Source organism: Amblyomma americanum, chromosome 6 (assembly GCF_052857255.1).
Source record: "Amblyomma americanum isolate KBUSLIRL-KWMA chromosome 6, ASM5285725v1, whole genome shotgun sequence".
Taxonomy (NCBI): Eukaryota; Metazoa; Arthropoda; class Arachnida; order Ixodida; family Ixodidae; genus Amblyomma; species Amblyomma americanum.
Genome location: NC_135502.1, coordinates 42173041 through 42194779, shown reverse-complemented (window position 1 = coordinate 42194779; position 21739 = coordinate 42173041). Strand labels below are relative to the sequence as shown.

Below are 21739 nucleotides of genomic sequence, written 5' to 3'. Positions count from 1 at the left end.
AAAGGACACATTTCACGAAGTATTTTGACATTTGGGGAACGTCGCCTTGCGATCTTGTCCGAACAGCTACGCACTTGAGTCCGGCCATTTCCGTCGGCACAAACGTCCGCATTCTGGGCTCTTTTCTGACAGACTCGCTATAAACAACTGAGTCTTTGCGTCGAGGTAGGCATGTATATGCTACGTCGGTAAACTCTGCGATGTAATGTAGAAGATATATGTGCTTGTTCCACCAATTTAAGTTGAATGTTGTTCAATCAGGCGCTTTATTTCCCCAGAATATATAGTTTAAGGCTTCATCGGCTAAAAATTGTTTTGAACAGCTTGACGTGGACAAGGGACCAGGCTGCTATGAATCTTAGGTGGAAGTCACATCACCGATCACTCCATAGATTGGTTCCCGGCACACATGGGTAGCTTAGGGGGCGGCCTGCGGAATCTCAGCGAGATCGCACACGAGGCGGCGCGACGACTCATAGACCGCGTCCCTCCGGTTTCCCCCGCTACCCCACTACGAGCTTGCTAAGCACGTTTATCTAGGCAGCCGAGAGTTTCCTCTCCCGGATAGGAAATTAACCCGCAGCCAGTCGGTCACGTTACGCTTGCTCCAAACGAACTCATACCCCAAACCCCTGACGCACGAAGCACAACAACCTAGACTACGACGGACAACATGTGTGTGAACAGTGCAGTGAACGTGTAGACTTGAACCATATGCTGTGTGGTTGTCATCGAGTGACGCCTACGCCAAGAACAAGGACCATTGGGACAAAGTGCTAAAGAGTGCTTCACTACACGACCAGCTTCGGGCTGTCCAGGAGGCCCGCGCTGCGGCGGAGAGCTTCGGGCTCTCTGTGCCGACGTGGGAGCTGCCCTCTACACTTGGCGCCTAGCCTAGTGTCCTTCAGGACCCCTACTGTGGGAAATAAAGTTTTACCAGCACCACCATCGCGGACGCTTGCACCATGCTGTATGACTTCAAAATTTAATGAGAAAAAATATGATCAGGGGACAAAAAGTATAACATTTGGAATGTGAATTTAGCTAGATAAGATAGAATATAGCTCATTTCAGCATAACTAGATTATCGTACATTTTATCACAAGAATACTAACGTTAAGCAATGTCTCGCGCACCGGTAGCAGTTTAGCTACATATTTGTTTTTGTCCTTCCCACAGGCTGCCCCTGTCTACGTCAGGAAGTCAGAAGAGGACAGAAAGTGGAATTCTGCAAAGGTAGAAGCACATTACGCGTTGCCTTTACTCTTGTTACGCTCCGCAGACATGAACGAACCTTACATTTTATTTACACTCGTTGAAAGAGCATTAATTGCCAGCTTAAGAACCCTTCTCTCAACGTTCCAGAACTGGCGAGAACTTACGCTGCAGGAACTCTCTGCTCAATCGTGTTGCCAGTTCAGCCTCAGATTCTTGGATGGCAGGAGAAGGCCATAAAAAAGATACTGGTGCGTGCGAAGAGTGCCAGTAGGATAAGAAACTGGGGCAGCGGCCGGTGCGATGGCCATTCGGAGAGCATTGCGCGTTCTCTTGCAATACATAGACCAAGCGCAGGCTGCGGAACTCTTCATTATTCCGCGTATTATCTGGGGCCATGTGCTACTAAGCCTAAATTTATTTGTAGTGGGTTGTAGATACAACTATACTGCTTCCTATTCTTCCCCAGCATGCTGCATCGCTCAGGTTGACCGTTGTACATAGCGCTTCATGATCGACCGGGTAGACAGTGAACCATTGCTTGTAAGTTAGCAACTTAAAACACACACACCTAAGAAAGTTCCGCTGCTATAGTTACACTAGTATGTAGTACATATGCTCTTTTGTGCACATATCTACGTGTGCTTAGCCATGAAATTCGCAAAGGAGTACCGTGCAGGGTTACGCTCCTATGGTGTGTGCAACTTTCAAGGATAATTAAGGACGCAAAAACTTATTTCACTGGAGTTAAAAAAGATTCCTGCAGCTTGCAACAGGCCGTAAATTTTATTTTGGTTGCAGGAAACATCATGTCGGCAAATTAAGATGGACAATGCGGTATGTCTGGCAGAAAAGCAACAGGGGCACCTAATTTCATTGTGTTGGTAATGTGGTAGCATAAGCAGCTGTTGATGCCTTTGCCAGAAATGACGTCACTTGTCGTCTGGTGAAACGCTGCTTCCTATTTGGTGGCGGCACTTCCCTCTCCGGGAATTCTCCGGTTCCGTGGCGTCAGTTTTAGCCAGTCAGCGACTTTAGCCTCCGACGACACATTTTCTTCCTGATGAGGCGTGTAATGGCATCTCATTAACATCTGTGACATGCGCAGCAATGCTTTGCACTCGTACTGGGTGGCTGGATATTTTCATTTACACTTGCTGATTCGAAGGACATGAATTCCGCTTCAAGGATAACTCTAGTTTGGGCTAGTTGGTTCATGATTCACAAAGAAAATGGCGCGAAATACAGTTTGTCTTTTGTCCCCGTATTTCGCGCCGTTTTCTTTGTGAATTCCTCTTCAGCACTCAAAGTCTGTCAACTCGTGCACTTGACAGAGAGCTGTGTTTTTTCTTCTTTCTGTGTTGCTCTTAGCAGCAGACGAGCGCTGTAGGATCATTTCAGCTTTTAGTGCCCGCATGCACTCTGCCAGTAGTCAACAGATGAGGGCTTCTGCCTAATCAACACTTCAAACAAATTCAGCACCGAGTTAGACAGAACTTCCTTTGGAAAAATTCCTTTAGGCAGTGTAGACTCTCCATAGAGTTCTGCCTATAAAGCCTATCGACTCTCTATAGACAAATTCTAGAAAACAGTCTATAGGCAATACAAATCCTATATGCTGTCTACAGACAATGTATAGATTTATGGTCACACAATTTTAGTAGACTTTTATGAGTAGACATTCTATGCACTATGAATAGACAAAAAGAAATATCTATAGGAAGGAAATAGAGGCTTTAAGCAGTCTATAGACTGTATATAGAGTGTTTCTGTAAATGTTGTGCTCGACTGCGAGTGCTCGAAACAGTATGAACTATATGAAAACCGGCGGCACAGGTCATTCTCTATCATAAGCGGAATTTCAAGATTTGTGTTTATCGTTTCAGCTACAAACTTCTTGAGAAAACCGCTGGTCGCGAATATTTACACGTATGAATACACTAAATAAAAAAACTAAGCCTAAATAGAACTATGTTTCCAAGTGTAATGAGGGAATAAAAGAAGGCTAGATGAGGAATGGAAAAGCGCAATCAGTTTTAGAAATTTTTCTATATAGAGTATCGTGCAAAAAACCCTTCTCGTCCCGTTATAGTAACAGAAAACAGAAGAGCCCATATCTTGCCAATGTAGGGGATTTCATTCGTAATGTAGCTACTATATTTCTTCTGTAATACTCCAGCCTTCTGAGAAACTCGGTTACGGCGTGCGCAGCTGCTTCTCACGCGAGAGCACCTATTCCTGAGCAAGCGAAAGAGAAAGAAAAAGCTATTTGTGGGTTCTGCTTGATTATATTGCATACATCTATGTAGCTGTGCTGTGGATTGTAAAAACAAGATATGGAAGAACGCTGGACCGATTTTGAACGCATGCCGCGCCCTAACATGCACCGAAGTCTGTGTAAACGAGCGCTTTTCCATTCCGCCTCCATGGGAATGGGGCGAAAAGCACCAGGTGTTATGTCCGTAACACTGCGTCCAAAGACGGGATACCTTAACCGCTGAGCCGCCGCGATAAATAAGGACCTGAAAGCGAAACCGGGATATTCGCAGAGATGAGTTTTAGCGAGGTAGCAATTGCACTCCGCCTTATTGGAGAAGAATCCTACAGAGCACCACTCCCACGAGAATTCTAATCTTGGACATATATCTGCCGTCGCTTTTGCTACAACTGTCGTAATTAATAGGCTTCTCAGTTTATTGCAACCGCGTAATTGGTTTTACTCGGGATATTCTTCTACGGGCATGTTATTTGTTCCCTTTTTGACAACTACTTAATTCTGAATTCCTGTGGCATCTGACTTTTGCTAGGGATTGTGGGAATGTGGCGCAGTTTGAGCGCTGTAGGCCCGACAACAAGGCTTGAAATTAAATTAACGAGAGGACAGCGCGCAGGGAAAAGGAAAATAATATGGGTAACCATGGAGACCAAAGGGTAGCTGCACGCGTTAAAGAACAAACTCAGGTTAATTATATCCTAGGGGAAATCAAGAGGAAACAATAGACTCAGGTATACTCCGCGACATTTCCAGGCAGTGGTGCCAATGTTTATATTAAGCAGTCGATCGATAACTAATTGGTTAGTTAATTGATGGTCGATTAAGTGATCGATAATTAATCAATCGACAGAAGAATTAAGTGAACGGGGAAGCAACCATGGCGCCAAATTTGAGAGGCGAGTGACACAGTTACAGAGGCTCCACCCGTGTACCTTTATTTTCATTGCCGAGTAAAGCTGTCAACTATTAGTGCAGCAGGTAGCTCCAATATGAAAGGAAAGTTATCTTCCGCATCCAACCAATAATTACTTAAAATATATAACTGAAGATTAGCAAGACTTCTTTTTCTCCTTCCCTTGAATAGTTTTCCTCTGGACAAATAACGCCCATTACAAATTTTTATCTTCAGTGTAGGAGTAACAACAGGGGTCGTTTTCTACAATTAGCCATTATCCATTTTTCATTTCTGATCCATTTGGTTCTCCGGCATTGGTCACTGTTGTTTATTGTGAAAAATGCAAGCGCCAGCAAACAAAGATACCAAGAGGGGGACACAGCACTATTGTTCGGTGAGATAGCTACGGCTTTCAATCGCCCCGTGGCACCACATGGGAAGGACTGGACCAGTGACTCGTTGGCTACTAGAGCGCACCATTGGCTTATCGAAGGCTGCTGACGACGTGTGCACCCGCTACCTTGTGGTTTCTTTGGTCAACCGCTTGTTGCTTTCCTCTGATTCTGCCGTCACGATCACGTCGTGTCAAATGAAATGAAAATTGAACAATGAATGCTTGTGGAACACGGCCCCAGGATGCGTTCTTGCGGCGAAACTGTTTCCATTCATCATTCATATTGGAGCTGCGTGCGCGTGTAATGCTGACAATAGATAACGGATGGTTTGTGAAGGTAAACCGAGTGGATATATTACAACGGAAGGAATACGTAGCCGGGGGCGACAGAGAATCGTGTGGGTGGATGAGATTACGTTTAGTTATCGAGGACAGGGTGGCTGCAGCTGGCGAAAGACGGGGTTAACTGGAAGTCAGCGAGAGGTCCTCGCCCTGCGGTGCACGTAATTACTACGATGGTGATGATGATGGTGTAGGGAGAAAAGAATCGGAGGGGAGTAGAACTGAAATAAGAGACTTATTATTGTCCCATCCGATTTGCGCAGGACGCTATCCCGAACATGTTCTTTCTAACCGGGCGTAGAAGTTCAAATTGCGGTATTTGCTGTCTTACCATATTCAGGCTCGAAATATCCGATTCCGCTCGTTACCAAAAGTGTGGCTGGGATTCTATACAAGACATGTCTACGCCCGTATCACATTTACCAATTTTATAACACAGATTTTGCCACTCTGTGAGGATCCTTCAGACAGCAGCATAACTGTCCAAGTGTAAACAGCCTCGGCGTCTCATTTGCCGTGGCGGTAAGGGCCTTTTGTTGTTGAGCGATAAATAGCGTGTTTGGGTCCGGCATCGATTTGCACTGAAGTTTGTGTGCGAAAATGTCCGTGTACTGATATTTCAGCGCGCGCTCGGCAGCCTCATGCGGTCGAAATTAGACCGGACGTATTCACTGCGGTGTTCCTCGCAGCTTGTGCAGTGCTTCGTTACCACGTGAATGTCTAACAAACAAGAATAACTAACATATTGAAGCGCAGTTTGTGATGTTACTAATTCTATTGCCTTTTTTTAATTTTCTTTCAGAGAAAGCAGTAAATTGAGGCATTTGTTGCTGTGCAAGATTGGACCTGTCCTGTTCATTCTCCTCGTTTTATGGATTGCTGTACTGCACACCAGAGCAAAAGGCATGAGTACCATGTTTATGTATACGTGGTTCTTGCTTAGTGCAACGTTAAATTGTTTTGCCTATGGATCAGCATCAGCCATCATAATAAACTTAGTGTTTTCTTTAACCTGGTAACTGCAGAGGCTTGTGCGAGGTATAGCTGAAATAGACGTTTGAGGCAAGCTGGTTGTAAATCGATCCTTGAATTTTTGCTCGAGAATGGCGGGAACATGCTACAGGCTCACGTCCCGGGGAACTAGCGTGATGCTTTCCTGCGTTTCGCTTGCTTAGTTTTATTATTGGCATTACCGAAATCTGGAATGAAACAAACTGTTACTCTGCTAAGTTGTCATGGCAACTCGTCATGCTCGAGGCAGCTGCAGCTGCGGGCATTTAACTACACTCGTTTTTTTTAGAGCTAGCCATGTGTATAAAACCAAAAAAACAAACAATTCAGCGCGCTGCCGCAGCGTGCTTCTTTTTTATGTGCTCAAAACTCTGCGTGGGAGCGGACCTTGAAGCTCCCGTGATCATCAGTTTAGCTTTCCGAAGAAAGCATTTTTTGGAGCGTTTCAGCCCAGCAGGAGTTATCAAATGGCGCTTACTTTAGAGAATGAAATCGGCTAGCACGCATGCATATATGGGCCTTAGAGAGCAGTGATTATCTTGTAGGAAGATCGAAGAATCAATCGAGTCACGAGTATTTCGGGAATCCATTGCACGATGACGGGCTTAAACGCGTAAAGCGTTACAGGCCGATGCTGCGCAGCTTTTAAATTACTGTTGCGAGGGAAATCGGTGCTACTTTCCTCGCCGGGTCTCTATATAAAGGAAGACTGGAACGTGATGCTATGTTGGCCCGAAATCCTTTTTTATCCGAACAACTGGAACGTGATCGGATCGGGAAACCGGGTTCAACTTTTAGCCCGATCGTTCTTTGCGAAATAAGGCATGAATGAGCATTTTGACTCAAATGACTTATAAAATAGATTTTCGTTTTTTTTTTACAAAACATATTTTAAGACTGATTTTTGCTGCACAAGTATTACGTAACTGCGCTTTTCTCGAATTCACCCATGGGTTAAAAAAGGGCTTCTCATTTCTCCACGAAGCTTCTCCCAGTTGCCGTGTTGGAACTTGCCATTTTATTTCACATTTGTGTTCGTTTCACATGCCCACCGATGTTGCTTAAGGCGCGCGCACGGTATACGTCTTGCGATTGGCGGTTCAATAGGACGAATTTGCCTTAGCCTTGGAGGGAGCGCCGCTTTTGTTATGCGCGCTACGAGAGACTTATATGAGAGGTTCAAATCGGCACCCTAGGAATACTAAGAGTGTGAAACCTGTTCGTCTTTGTGTATTCCGGGCTTATATGTTATTTGTGGGTGCCTCTATTACTTTATACTAGATCAGTGACGTCTGGAAAAGCCTGCCGGGCCTGCAGACATTGACAGGCTCTAAATTCGGCACTAAAAAGGCTTATCTTTAACTAAAAAGTAAAACTGCGCGAGTTACTACCAAACCAACAAACCATAGTTAAACAGCACGAAGAAAAAAGACAACGGCAATGAAAAAAAGAGGACAAGTGCTCAGTAGCAACCAGAAATTTACTGAGGACACCTAACTCGCATAGCACAAACCAAATGTCATTTTCGGCACCGATGTGCTGGCGTGATAAATTTTGACGGCAAAGCGCCCCACCAACACAATGACTTACACAAGCCATCCTGGAGGTGCGTCGATGACAATAGCTATTGCTCGGACACCCAGTGGTGGCAGCAATCTTAATCTCTTCCGGGGCTGTGTAACTATGGGTATAAGGCATGTGTGAAAATTTTATAGCCAATGTTCCGATTTCATAGCCAGTGCTGGGAACTTTTGTTACTATTCTGCGTTCGCTAATCCAACAGTGGCGGAAGCGACAAGACGCCGCTGTGACGTCAGTGAGTTCGATTTTGTCGTATTTTGCTGCGCGGAAAGCATCTTGAGCGTTCGTTGTTAGGACTAATCGAATGGGATTAAAAAAGAAGCGAAGATATGAGCCCTTGGATGGAGCGTTGCTTATAGTCAAGCACATGCCTATAGTTCATCAACAGACTGCCTGGATGATTAAAATTATCCGGGTAGAAAACAAGCAAGACACGATTTAAGTAAAAAAAAAACAGTAAGATTGACCGATGTGCCAAAATGCCAAATATGATAACATGCATGGCGGCGGCAACAGGTATGTTGTCTAAACTGGACTTTATATGGCCGGTAGGTTCACACTGGTCACATCTGCTGTTCGGCTATATGCCGAGCCACAATACCACAAAGTCAGAGTAGATATATGCAGTAGCTAATTTTGTAAAGGAGAAAAAAAAAACAAGCGCTTCTGCGACTGTAAACAAATGTCATGCTTTATTTTACTTTTCACGAAAGGTTTTTAGAAAGTTTATTTGCCAAACTATTTAAGTAATAGTAGCTGTGCGGAGGTTATAATTGATAAACGGTTCCATTTAATGCAGAGGGTTAGAGATAGCGCAGAGCGTTTTTGAAGGTGGTGGGGTTGCGTGGGCTCGCATTCTATTTCTTGAGCTAAGGAGGAAAGGGCATGACCTCTAGAGAGTCACAAGAAGTAAATTTCCTTCTGAAGCGCGATGGAGTCACTCCAAGAACAAGTGGGGTCCTGATTGCTCCTTACATCCCGCTTTACACACGACCTTCATTCTGCATTCATATAAGCGCTGCGGACCAAATTAAAATACAGAGACATAGGCAGCAGTTTAAATAATGTGTTGCATATTGTGACGCAGTTCTTCCCGTTCACTTTATACGGAGATGAGGCATTGGTTTTTCCAGCACAAACATGGTCAGCACGTGCGTGAAGATCTTACTTCTGAGATTTTGCGGTCGCGTATTCATTCCCCTTAGTTAGGAAACATCAGCATTCTAGTGGCTGCGTTTTGCTGGGACTTAGAAACCAGTGCGGTAATCTAAATTCTCCACAACTACAGCACAACGAGCTCAAGTTTTACTGCGGTCTTGTCGAGAGTTTTAGAATCTCTGTTATTTTCGAGTCTCAACAGCACCAGAGGAGTCGTAAATACCATGCAGATGCCTGAGTTGTGGCCAAAGCGTTCTGTTTATTACTGCAAGGGCGTGAGTTTAACTCTCTATAGAGGTGGCTGCGTTCGTATCGATGGAGAAATGCGGAAGCGCAACCTTCGTAGCGTTCCAGTTGTTATTTTACACGGCTGTGGGCAGCACTCAACCTTTCGAGATCCGCAGTTTCGAGCCGCGTAAATGGCTTTGGTAATCCAGTCGAAGATAATATTTGTTCTGCATCGCGGCAAAAGAGTGCAGTAGCGGCATAGATTGGAAGTATGGGCTCTTTCTGAAAGACAAAAATAGGCAAATAAAATAGTGAGCAAATCCGCTTATATTTGGCGCCCTTGTAGTCTAGCGATCTACAATAACGTCTATATACGTCGGAGCTCGTGTACATATGTGTGTGAGCAAGGATATGTTGAAAGATAGAATTCAATTTCATCTGTAACTGTCTCCTCAAGAATTCGAAACTTGGACATATGTACACTGCCTTAAGACGGAAAGAGCCCGTTGCGAAACCAATGTTGGTAACCAGAGATAACCTTATTGCTTTCTTCACAATCAAACTTTACTGCCTATTTATACGTGCGAGCCCCTCCCTCCAAAATAGGCAAAAATTACCTGAGTTTGCACTTGAACAGGAGTGATATAGTCCGGTCTTTTTTAAACAAATACTGTTGGACAAAGCATTTCTCGCGTTTGCGGCAACGTGATTTTCCGCACTGTGCAAATTTCCTCTCAAAATACAGGTAAGCTGTTCGATTACTACTTCTCGCATGTATACACCCACTCATCGTTTTAAAAAACTCCATGCAATACCATGGACGCTGCTTCTGCGATTGGTGCGAACCGAAGCGAGGACACGAGGATACCATGTAGCGCCCCTGCACACTGGGCGGTTTGGTCTCAGCCGTGTATTGCTGCAGAAATTACTAATTAGTAAGCAGTAATTCGGACTTGCAGTAGCTGAAGTCCAATGAAGGTACTGTTTCCGAGCGATTCCATATGAACTATGCTGGCCTTGCGAATAGCCGTGGACTTATAACGAGCTCCCACGTCCCACACAACCGCACGGAATTGGCAAGCCGAAAAGCGTTGCTTTATGTTGTGTAGCGGGCGTTACATATTTATCTGAGCCATATTCTTTTTTTACTTTTACAGGTGGAGACATGAATAATCGCACGCGACTAGCCAGGGCCCCGCATTTGGAATTACAACTTGCGGGTAATGCAACACTGCTACTTTGCTTTTCTTGCGTCTTTGTCGCTGTCATTATTCTACACAGGACATCCTGTTTTAGCTTTGATCCTTTATTGGATTTTAGGGCGTATACGTCCCGCAAAAAATTTACCCAGCTTTGAACTAAGGTAAAGCGAACGACTAAGCAATCAAATTAAAAATACGCGCTTCCGCTACTTGGGACGTGTCCGTGTGGTCAAAATATTTGTTCTGGACTAGGTTCGCCGGTAAATAGTCACAGCGGCCTGCAAGGCGACAGCTGCTGCACCTGGAAGATCCCGATTCAGTCTCACGCGCAAACACTAGGATTGACCATTTTCCGTTTGCTGGGATACGCCTACACTGTTCAGCGTCGAGAGCGCGCAAGAGTTATATGTTCTCTTGGGACGAGGAAACAGCGTCTTGTTTATCTCACTAGAGAAACTGCGTTTATGAAAGCCTATATATATGTGCCTGCCTCGTTGGAATGGGGTAAATTTGAACAGGTTTATCTATGTACATTGTTTTTGTTTTTGTTTTTTGCTCACTTTGGACGTCTTCAGTAAATGTTAATGCTACGTCTTCCGCGACATCCGCAGGTTGGAGATTTGGTCTACACCGATGGCATGGATTAACTTTTGTGTTTCCAAAAGCGTATGTTAGATTTTAGAATATAATACTAATTCAATCTGTGCTTTCTGAGGTGCGACAGACTTTAGGCACCTTGTAGCGCTTAGCTTTAGATGGGTTAAATGCGCCCTTCACGTACGGGAGCGGGAGATGAAGCGTATTGCAGTACTGGTCTCAATAATGGTCAGGTCTTTCTGCGCTCAGGAGGAAAGCGAAATGCCTGTGGTTTCTTCTCTGCTTTTTTTATTTTCTTCATACGGTGAGGCCTAGAAACCTATTTCTCTCTCTCTCTCTCTCTACTTCTCATGTGAGCGCCACGAGTGGCGAAATCCAGAAACAACCTCAGTTTCAAGCAAAGCGACTTTCTTTATCTGATTTCCAGTGCCTACGTTGCCACCCAAACCCATTGAAGGTGCGTAAAATTTTGTGATGCATATATTCACGGCAACGTGCAACTGTATGCATGAGCGCGCGCTCTGCCAACTGATTTCCTTTTCAATTTCATAACGCAATTATTCTTTTAGGAGAGAATAATTATGACTATTTTCTATGGAGCTCAACTTGTCCGCATGTAAATTACATGGCAACCCATGGCAACAATAAGCTTTTTTTTTGTCATCCCAGAGTCGGAGGGAGCAAGTCAATGCTATAGTTATCTAATGGTCAGAACTGTTGCAGTGTACTAATGCGAGCTGTATGAGAGGGGACACTTAGTTGAAACTCAATAACCAGATTTGTTTTTACTTTTAAAAACAATAAACAGACCCAGAGTAAATTTACACAGATAGAAAGGTATGCTTCCAAAACTATACATGGGCTGTAACGGTTGAAATCATGTTACTAAAATAATCTCTTTCGAACTGCTGTGAACTGAATGCCGCATCCGAATTCTGAGAGACTCCTCTAGTGCGTTATCTCTCCTTATTGGAGCAAATATTAGAGCGACAGCCTTCTCGAGACTGTATATACACGACATTCCAACTAGTATCTGTTGGCCACCAGTAGCCAAAAACGCGTAACTGAATGGAAATATTTTGAGTTGTCATTTGTAGAAATCTACAGAGTACCGACAGATTCTGCGCGAACATGGCCGGCTCCTACTGGCCGCTGCAAGATCTTACCTGTGAAATGCACCCTGCTCTCACACTTACTATTTACTTACATTCGACATTGCCTCGGTCATTTGGCGTGTTCAACGCCACGCGGCACATGGTGGCAGCCACGTGAACTAAAGGCGTTTGTCCAGATTTCCTGCGTTTGAAGTCATGAAGCAAAGAGCGCAAAGTAGCTGTTACCTGCCGTGCGGAGCACTATTCGAACTCTGCTTGCGGGAAATTACTTCCATTAATCTAAGCACGGCAAGATAATCCCTAAAACATTTAGCGTATTAGCAGCGGTTTCAGCTTCTGGTGCAAAATCGAACATGTGAGCTCAATGAAAAGTGTGGCGGTCAATCAGGGTTCTAACAGAACAAATGCAGGCGTTTAAGGAAAAGTTATCAGTAAGCACAAGAACAGGTGAGTTCTCACGCATGACACTATCTTCGTTTAACTAACTTTGTCTTCTTAGCCATGCAGTCACTTTCATCAAAAGTAAATCTTGTCCTAAGCGACTTTTGGCTTTCTCTATGGTACTTTCCCGTGCTTTCTCCATGGATGAATAGTACCTGGCTTTCAAGATTTACATGCATGCGTACTCAGCCACGAAATAAAATTGTTTGAAACGATCTACGCTAAAAAAAAAGCCAGATGTAAGGGAGTGTCCATTTGCGAGGCTAAGGAGTTAAGGGAAGGGTGATCCAGTGAACTGCAAAGCTTGCTGGGATTAATATTTTGCCTTTGAAGGTGCGTTTGTTTTTCACAGATATGAGCGCTCCTGTCAATGCAAGAGTTTTTCTACAGCGCCACCCAGCCCTGGAAGGTAAGATATTTTCTTTTTGATATGATTTCGCATATTCACATTTTTATAAAACCAGACATTGATGGTAGTTTGTGGACAATACAACACTGCTTAGTTCACGTTTTTCGGCGCAGGCGAGGTTCCAGAAGTAGGCATCGGTGAAGGTTAGTGCACGATTATTGTTGGGCAAACTACTGACTTCTCGTGGGTCTTATTGTACCGTGTGCTCCTAAATACTCTGAATATGCTAGGCGATCCTTCAAATTATGCTCGTTTGTGTTTTTTTATTCAGAGCAGGAAGGCGACCCCCTTGTTACCCAGAGACCACTTATACCAATAGAAGCCGGCGATTTCGGTACGTTATTTTGCTCACTCTAATATTATTCGCTCATGACGTCAAAGAAGCTACTGTTGGTTTGATTCAATTAATGTTCGATCAATAAATCAACCAACCAATCAATCAATCAATCGATCGATCGATTGATCAATCAGTCACTCAATCAGTCTAGCAATATATCGATCAACCAACCAACCAATCGATCGATCGATCGATCGATCGATCAATTAAAAGTGTTGATTTGTGTATTGACAGAAAGAGGTCCCGTAGATCATGCATGAACTATCGTGCGAGTTGGCACCATGTTAGCACTCATTCCTCACTCTCGTTAATTCAAGTTTACGTTAAATGCAGTGACCACTGCTCCGCCGCCGCATTTAACGAGACGGTTTTCGGTGTTAAATGCACTGTGACAGCTATTAATTGCTCCTTTTACCCGACTGCAGGGCACATGACCACAATTACCAAACCGAAAGTGCCGAATAAGAGCTCTTTCTTCAGCAGACCATGATTGCAGGTACATAGCATAGAAATGAAAATATGACATGACGGCGGTGTGACTTTATGGAATAAAGCAGAAATATCAATTAGTGAAATGAATCTAGGCCTGGTCCAATGTTTAGCGGAATCCCCCAAGTTGGAGTATATCTTATTTTTTGAATTACTCATTACCATTCGCCCGTGCTAATGACTAATTACTCCGTGATTACGAATGTAGCTAGGTCTCATTACTGCTCAGAAAAAAAAAACAAGTTAGGAAATATCCTGTGAAAAGACGACTGTTCAGTTTACGCGATACAGTATACAGCTCGTTCGCTCGAAAAGCCTTCGGCGTAGTCGGCACCGCGTGTTGGAAAAATCGTATCATGCCAACCGCTTACCACGGAATGCTCCGGATGGTGTCATTCGATTCAGAGTTTCGTGCAGCATAAGCTTACTATAACTTACCGGCGACCCATAATCGGGGGCTGCGTAAAAAAAATTATATCGTGGTAATTTCTGGTTATAGTGATTGATTATTGATTGGTGTGTGACAGGCGATTACGAGTTAGTGAAATTATTGTAGTAATTGAATAAATTTTAATTAAAGAAATGAAAAAAATAAAAAAATAGGAAAAAGAGGGTTCAAAGGTGTCAAAACGCTCAGAATGAAAAGCCAATGCTTGATGATGTTAAGAAAATTTAGAGTGTGAAAGTGATCAAACTATTCATTGAAACAATTGAAAAAAATGAAAAATGCGTATAAATGTGTCAAACTGCTCAGAATGGAAAGCCAAACCCATTACGCTATCGCGTCATACCCTTAAGGCGGAGCTTAAGTGTCCTCTCCAACTTTTATTTTGATTGTGTCAGTTCGAAATTTAAATGCGGCCCACTTGCGCTGGCTCAAAAAAAAAAATAGTGTCCTTTCTGAAATCTGGCGACTTTCGGTTTTCCTTCCCTGCAACACTGCCAATTCCAGTCAGTTTCCCTAGAGCTGAGTGGGGTGTCAGTTTTCCTCTATGTAAATTGAGGCACACGGTCCTTCTGTTGAGATTGTTTCTAGTGATCGTAGTCCGTTCAGCTCTTTCGAGTATAACATATAGCAGTTTCGGTATCATGCGGAATTTATTTACTACATTAGGATATGCTGTATTTAATGCGATGATATACATCAACTGTCCCCTTCGGAATGTGTTTCTTGGTTAGGTCTTTATACCGCACCACATGAGGACCTTTATCTTCGGACCAAGAAGGCCGCCAGCTTTCATCTCCTTTAGCTCTCGTAAAACCCTTATACGTGGTTTAGACTCATTTATCAGCCTTTTTATCATTTATTTCGAAGTTAAAAGAACATTTTCATTTTTCTACTACCTGTTTTTTCCTCTTAAAACAGAAACTTCTGCAACAGTGAAATCAAATTTTAGATATCAGTAGTCAACACATCTTGATAGTCAACGCCTTGTTAGACTTGTTGGTTACCCATCGCCGTATACCTTACTGGATCTTACTAATGCATACTACTTTCGGCCCATATGATCTCTCCCTTTGCAGTAGTGCATATGCTGACTCATGATGCTTGTAGTAGTAATTGCTTGCAGAAGTGTGACAGGAACGGACAGTTCGTACGAAGAAACAACCAGTAAGGTATAACTACACAAGCGTTGTTGTCCTGTGTCACTTTCGCGCAGAACTTGCAGCATCAGCCGCCAAGGCGCGAGGCGCTGGGAATAACACGTTAATGCGACGTGTCCGTACCACATCGGCGGCCGACGTAGAGGAAGTTATACCGGAAGTCTGGACGACGCCGAACGCCGAACCGGAAAGGTCCTCACGCGCGGCCTCCAAAAGAGCCGCTGCAACGCGCAAAAAACGTCTGCGCCGTAAGCAAACAGGGGCCAGGAGCACATCGCCCGTGTCTTCTACCGAAGTGTACGAAGGTAGCTCGACGCCTAGAAAAATTCACGTGTACAAGGACAGGGTAAGACCGCAACTGAAATTGAACAGTCATCAGGGAAGCTGTCGTTCAATAGGGATGTATTCGATATTATTTCATGCACTAAAAACGCAAATTTCTCGTCACAAGACATTGATGAGAAGCGAAGAAAAAGAAATTTGAATGTGCCTCTGATAAAACCATGTAGAATTATGGCGCCCAAAACCCGGATACGTTTGAGGAACCGGAGTAAGGCTTGCATAACGACATCCACGCTGTATTCTTATAAACATTAGTATTGTCACGTGTACCTCGTAACATTTTATGGACACAATTATGACATTAGTTATTTAGATCCGAGTTCAAATACATTATTAGGAGCGGCTTTGTTGTTTCCGTAAGTTAACCAGTCAAGACGTCACTAGCAATTCGAAGGGCCGGTAAGGACGAGGAGCTTCAGAACGGGATTGGGCATGCATGTTGGTACGAAACCAGTGTCAGGCGAGGCGCTTGTTGGTTACACGTATTTTCAAGATACGCCTCACAGTTCTTTATAGCTATTTAATAACGGCCAAACTAAGAACGTTGTTATTTTTTTTTCCATGGCGCATAAATAACAGAACTATAGATAAGTAAAGTTGGGGTTTAACAATTCTTGATGCCTTGGTCGACACGCTCTGAAGTTGAGGCTTACAGATCGCCAGACATGAACTTGCTTGTCGGAACTTTGCGCGCTCGTATTTTGAGTCATGCTTTTGCCAAAAATTAAATCTTCTTTTTACCACAGGGACGCAGAGGTTTGACCTAACTGGTCCTTCAAATGCATGACTCGAAGTGGTTCCAAGTGGTCATGCAGGGTTCTTGCAATGTAGACGCGAAGAACAACAACGCATAGAACTTCGTGCCAATGCCCACAGCTGTGCTTCACTGTGAAACGGCGTAAGCCGGGCTTTATTCCTTGAATACTGCCTTTATATGGTCAAGAGAAGTTGTGGAGCACAGTAGAGAAGTCTCCCCGTCGTATGAGGAAATATTAGATAGTTCGCCTCTTGCTTAAACAGAAAGGGAAATTCAGCAAGTTGGTGTGCCCGATTGACAAAGTTACTTGGCAGTGAGTGTCGGCTGCATTTCTGATGTGGTTTCAAATGTGAATCACAGTCTGTCTTTTCCTTCCCCCTCTCCTATCACACGTTAGCTGTACACTTTTTTTGTTTTGGTTTAACCGTCAGTATTTTTCACATGTTCCTGCCTTGACTGTATTATTCGTTTCTCAGTGCCGTTTATCAGCATCTTCAAGGTGACGTCAGTCGTTTAACCGTTGTACGATTTAAATTTTCAGTTTCACGAACGGGAAGGCAGAAATGGTGCCGAAAGCAATTTTACGGAGAGCGGAGAGACAGCCGATATCACGGTGGAATCACAGCAGTCCGCCTCAGCCAATAGTGCTGATGACACCGATATTTCTTCAGATGACACCAACGTCATGACTCCTGAGGCGATCGGCACCAGCAACTCTGAGGCAACCGGATCTGACGCTCAGCTTACTGACGAGTCTGCTGCGAGTTCTGATGCCAACACAACTGAGCCGACCGAGCCTTCGCCCGAAACTAGCGACGAACTAATGACCCCAACCGACATTAGCTCTTCTGAGTCGCTTGAGTCCTCACCTGAGGCCAGTAATATGTCCGCCCTTACAACCGACAGCGATAGTGTCTCTGGGGATGCCGCTGTTACTGGTACTTCTGACTCAGCCGAGTCCTTACCAGAGACTAGTTGGGAATCTACTCTGCCAACCGGCGCCAGCCCACCGGAATCCACTGGTCCTCCATCCGACACCGATGATGCATCTGCTGCTACTAGTGACGCGAGCACCTCTGAGGTTACCGTGCCCTCTCTTACGACCAACAGCTCATCTGAAGTCATACCTGACGCTAGCGCTTCAATGTTAACCGAGTCTTCAGAAGGGATCGTTGACGTCTCTGCTGAGACGGTCGACAATACACTTGAGCTCTCGACAGCGCCATCAACGGACGCCATCAGTACATCTACAGGAGCAACCGACACTGACGTATCTGAGTCAGCCGAGTCCACGTCTGATACCACTGATCCCTACCCACCTAACGCGACCGTCGATGAGTCCTCCTTGACGGAAGAAGAAAGCCCTACTCAGTCAACCAGCTCCACGCTCATTGTAAGCGACGAGTCTGCTACAATGGCCGACAATGTATCTTCAACACAGGAAAGCATCGTCGACGTCACAGACACAACACTTACAATCAGTACCGACAGCACGGATCTTAACTCGACTGAAATTAATGCGCCATCCCCTACGGAATCATCACCTGCACTAACAAGTGAAGATCTCAGTACCGGGACAGCAAGCGAGAACAGCTCGGCAAGCATTGCTGGTAAGTTTAAGTGTCGATGTCAATGCAGTTGTCAGAAGCAGTAAGCGTGGTGTAGATTTTTAGCTTTCGAGACGAGTACGCTCTCTAGAGCTCACTCAGGGAGACGAGGTAGTGCAAAAGCGTATGCACACCATTGTCGTGATTTCATTGCGGTAAAGGTTACTCACGATGCATATACCGGGTGTTTTGTTTAAAATTTGCACATATTTTTGTTAAAAAATGCGTGACCACTCCAAACAAAACCTACTCATTTATTAAAGAGGAAAGGCGCCATTATGACGGACGCCAAAAGAACCGTCTCTCATTTTTTGGGCCTTAAACACGCCCCCTACGTTCCGGCGCCACTTACGCGTAGGTTTAGGTGTTCTGTGCATAATTGCACGTTCTAATTATTATTTATGAATAACTAGCAAATATTTCGTTAACGCCACGAGCATAATGTCCGAGATGCCACATGATCTACCTGCAAAAGCCGCAGTGTCTTATCTTTACCGGCTTTTCGAAGAAAAGTTTGTACAGAATAATAAAAAAGACACCTGGCATAACTTTGGGCTCTTATTTTAAGCATTTTATCTCAGAAGAGCCGAGCACCAGGCCGAAGAAAATCTTGCACCCATTAGAAAATAGTTGGGCAACCGATGGCACTCAGGATCGAATCCAAGGCTTCCCGAAAGTTATACAAGTAGCTTTTATAAGCGTCTACGCTTGCATTAAATATTGCGCGGATAACAACAGATTAAGAAAATTAACGATCGTAACAGCCTTGTTAAAAATACTTTTGTAACGTCTTGAATTGTGAGTTCCGCAGGCGCCTAGCTGCTGGACAATTTTTTTTAAGGAAAGAAATGGCGCAGTAATTGTCTCGCATCACGGTGGACACCCGAACCGCGCCGCAAGGGAAGGGAGGAAAATGGGAGTGAGAGGCGGGGAGAAAGAGGTGCCGTAGTGGAAGACTCCGTCATAATTTCGACCATCTGGGGATTGCAGAATCTGGGACAAGCCTGCTGTCAACCGAGGCTAGCAGTTCGGATGAATGGCAAGTGGAACGTGAGTATGTTCGGACCAAGCTGAAGGAGAACATTTAAGTAGGGAGGTGGCTTTTAAATCCCATCACGTGGCCAAAAAATTGATTTTATGAAACTTCTTTATGAAAATTGATATTATGCCTCGTTTTTTATGCCTTCCCAGAAGTTTCATTGCGGAAATCAACCTGGAAGTACTCTAAAAAAATTGATTTGTGAATCACGGCGGCTCTGTATTTCAGGGGAAATGCTAAAACAATTGGTGGCTGTCTTCATTATGGTATTCTGCCTTCGTTATGGTATCTTGCGGATGAAATTTCTTCACTACTGTTTTATCTGTTTTGGTCACGTTTGGTTTGCTGCACTCCTAGGGTCGTAGTGCAGGTCAAGAAATTCTTTGCTCTTGAGATTTGTGAGTCTTAAATTTCTTACATAAAATTTCGTTCTCACTCCAGATACGTCAGCAGACACTGCATGAACGCGAAAGATCGAAACACATATCTGTGCTTTGCGAAGAAAAATTCTAAGAATATCTCGACCTGCAGCACGCCATTAGTAACGCAGTGAATGTTGAACCAGCCTTCCTCCACACTTTCTGATTTCTTCAGCATTTTCACAATTTTCACAAGATTCAGAGGGAATGTATATATTAGAAGAAAAATTTATGGTGGTGTAGTGCGAATTTCGCGAGAGTAGTCAAGATTATTTGTAATGTGCTCAAAAATTGTCATGTAAATATGTCAAGAAGTAAAAGGATTGCTGAAAACCGCGTCCCCCCATAACATAACTGTGAAAAATTCAACGAATGACAGTGTCAGCTCACTGATTTAAAATTAATTTTCGGGTTGCCAGGCGACATCCCATTTCAACCCAATTTATCTCTGGTCGCGTTTCCCCCCTCTGCTCTTTTCAGTCAACCTTACCGATCTAAGCCCAGCCACTACGACGCCGACACCATCAGCAACCTTGTCTGTGAATCCGTCAATAAATACATCCGCGGGTTCATTAACAACCGAGTCTATTGCAACGACTGCTTCAACGATAAGGAGTAAGTCACTTATTCTCAGTACTTATGACGCGCGTCGTACTAATAGCAACTCGTAGAAGCGAAGATATCAGAAGGAAACTTTATTATGGAGGATTGTAACTTTGTATCGGCTTCTGAAGCGCTTAAGTGACCGCAACAAGAAGTTTAATATTATTTTTTTAAATACTGCAGTCGCATTCAGTAGCTATAGCAGGAGTTGATTATATGAAAATACAGTGCATTAGGAAATTTGGCGCACAATTAAAGAGCACATGATCGACAATAAAATGTAAACACAAAAGAAACTGTAGCGTCTTAAAACAACTCAATTGTAGACAACAAATCTGAAAGTGATAAAAAATCCGCAGAGACACCTAATTACATTATGTATTGGCACTGCGATAGTGTTCGAAGGTTTTGATGACTTTGCAGGAAGTGACTGGTAGGACTTGTGAGACCCAGTTTGCTCTGCCCGCGCAATGCTCTTCCCGAGCCCTTCCCGTACACCACCTGTCTCGATTGGCAGGTGGCCGGTGCTGCCACCTGCCATGCACCTGGGAATTGTGTGACTCCACTTTTTTTTTCGGATGAGGCTTCTAGTACTATCGCAATAATAGGGAATGTTACCTTTATTTCAAAGCGTTAGTAAGTGCAAAAATAAGTTGTATATTAAGACTTAATGGCTCTTAGTTACAGACGGTGCAGATAACGAGACATAATTATCTTCTGAAAGGCAACAGAGGGACGAACCTCCAGCAGTTCAGTTTTCCGGTGGGATGAGAGTGGACATAAGTTTAGGGAGGACATGACATAAGGGCTTGAGAAAAGTAATGAATCCCAAAGCTTTCACCGAACATGCAAAGTAAGTTATGAAAGCTCGAGGTCAACCCTGATTTAACTTTGGCGACGACTGTGCACCGATGAAGAGTGTTTAAGTGTAGCATGCTGAATTAGCCTTCATAGACACTAGCAGCAAATCGTGCGCGAAATGTAGCTTGCCCGGCCAGTGTAGACGGTTTTCGGTGAACTTAACAAACGAGAAGGGTGATCAAATACTTGTCTTATCATGTTTTTTTACGCTTAAGTCCTCACTAACCTCTGGGCGATATGCTTGCAGCTCGGAAGACAAGAAGATCCAGGGGTCCAATAACGGAGCGGACAAGGCGTAAGTATAGCTGTGCACGTCGTTTTCTGTTAGCTTTCTCGTGCTTTGGACTGATCTTGCAGCAATTGCGGATTTCAGATTCATATTTTCGGATTCAGATCATTTTATTTCCTTTCAGTTGACAGTTGAAGACGAGGCAAAAGGCATGGAGCCTGACAAGGCCTCGTCTCCCATCTGTAGTTTGGAGCAAGCAAAACTTCAATACATTTGCAGGGATTTCTCCTGATGAAACATTGTACACATAGACATGAAATATAAAGTACATATGAACACAGAATGTTGGCGGTCTACTAACGCAAGTTTCGAAGAGAATCAAGGATTCGCAGTGAAACAAAACACATCAGAGGATCCTCGACAACACTCTAGCGAGAAAAGAAACCGCGGTTCAGAAGGATAACGTGTTGACAGAAACATGGAAAAAAAACTTTTCTGCAAGACTTGAGATTTACATGGGCATATGAGCGCACCTATATTCATAAGATGTCTTCAGTGATCATTAGGAATGCTTTGTACTGTAAGTTG

The 21739-nt window shown here is 44.0% G+C and overlaps 1 protein-coding gene across 1 annotated transcript in view; it reads left to right on the top strand.

Annotated features, from left to right (window-relative positions):
• Positions 1 to 8213: 8213 nt before the first annotated feature.
• Positions 8214 to 21739, top strand: part of LOC144095229 (uncharacterized) — a 34502-nt gene continuing 20976 nt past the window's right edge. Inside the window, exons 1-10 of the mRNA XM_077629014.1 lie at positions 8214 to 8229; positions 10257 to 10319; positions 11326 to 11355; positions 12807 to 12863; positions 12977 to 13006; positions 13135 to 13197; positions 15351 to 15640; positions 16935 to 18003; positions 18991 to 19050; positions 21170 to 21217. Of these exons, the coding sequence (XP_077485140.1) occupies positions 8214 to 8229; positions 10257 to 10319; positions 11326 to 11355; positions 12807 to 12863; positions 12977 to 13006; positions 13135 to 13197; positions 15351 to 15640; positions 16935 to 18003; positions 18991 to 19050; positions 21170 to 21217 (1726 nt within the window). The remainder of the gene's footprint in view (positions 8230 to 10256; positions 10320 to 11325; positions 11356 to 12806; positions 12864 to 12976; positions 13007 to 13134; positions 13198 to 15350; positions 15641 to 16934; positions 18004 to 18990; positions 19051 to 21169; positions 21218 to 21739) is intronic.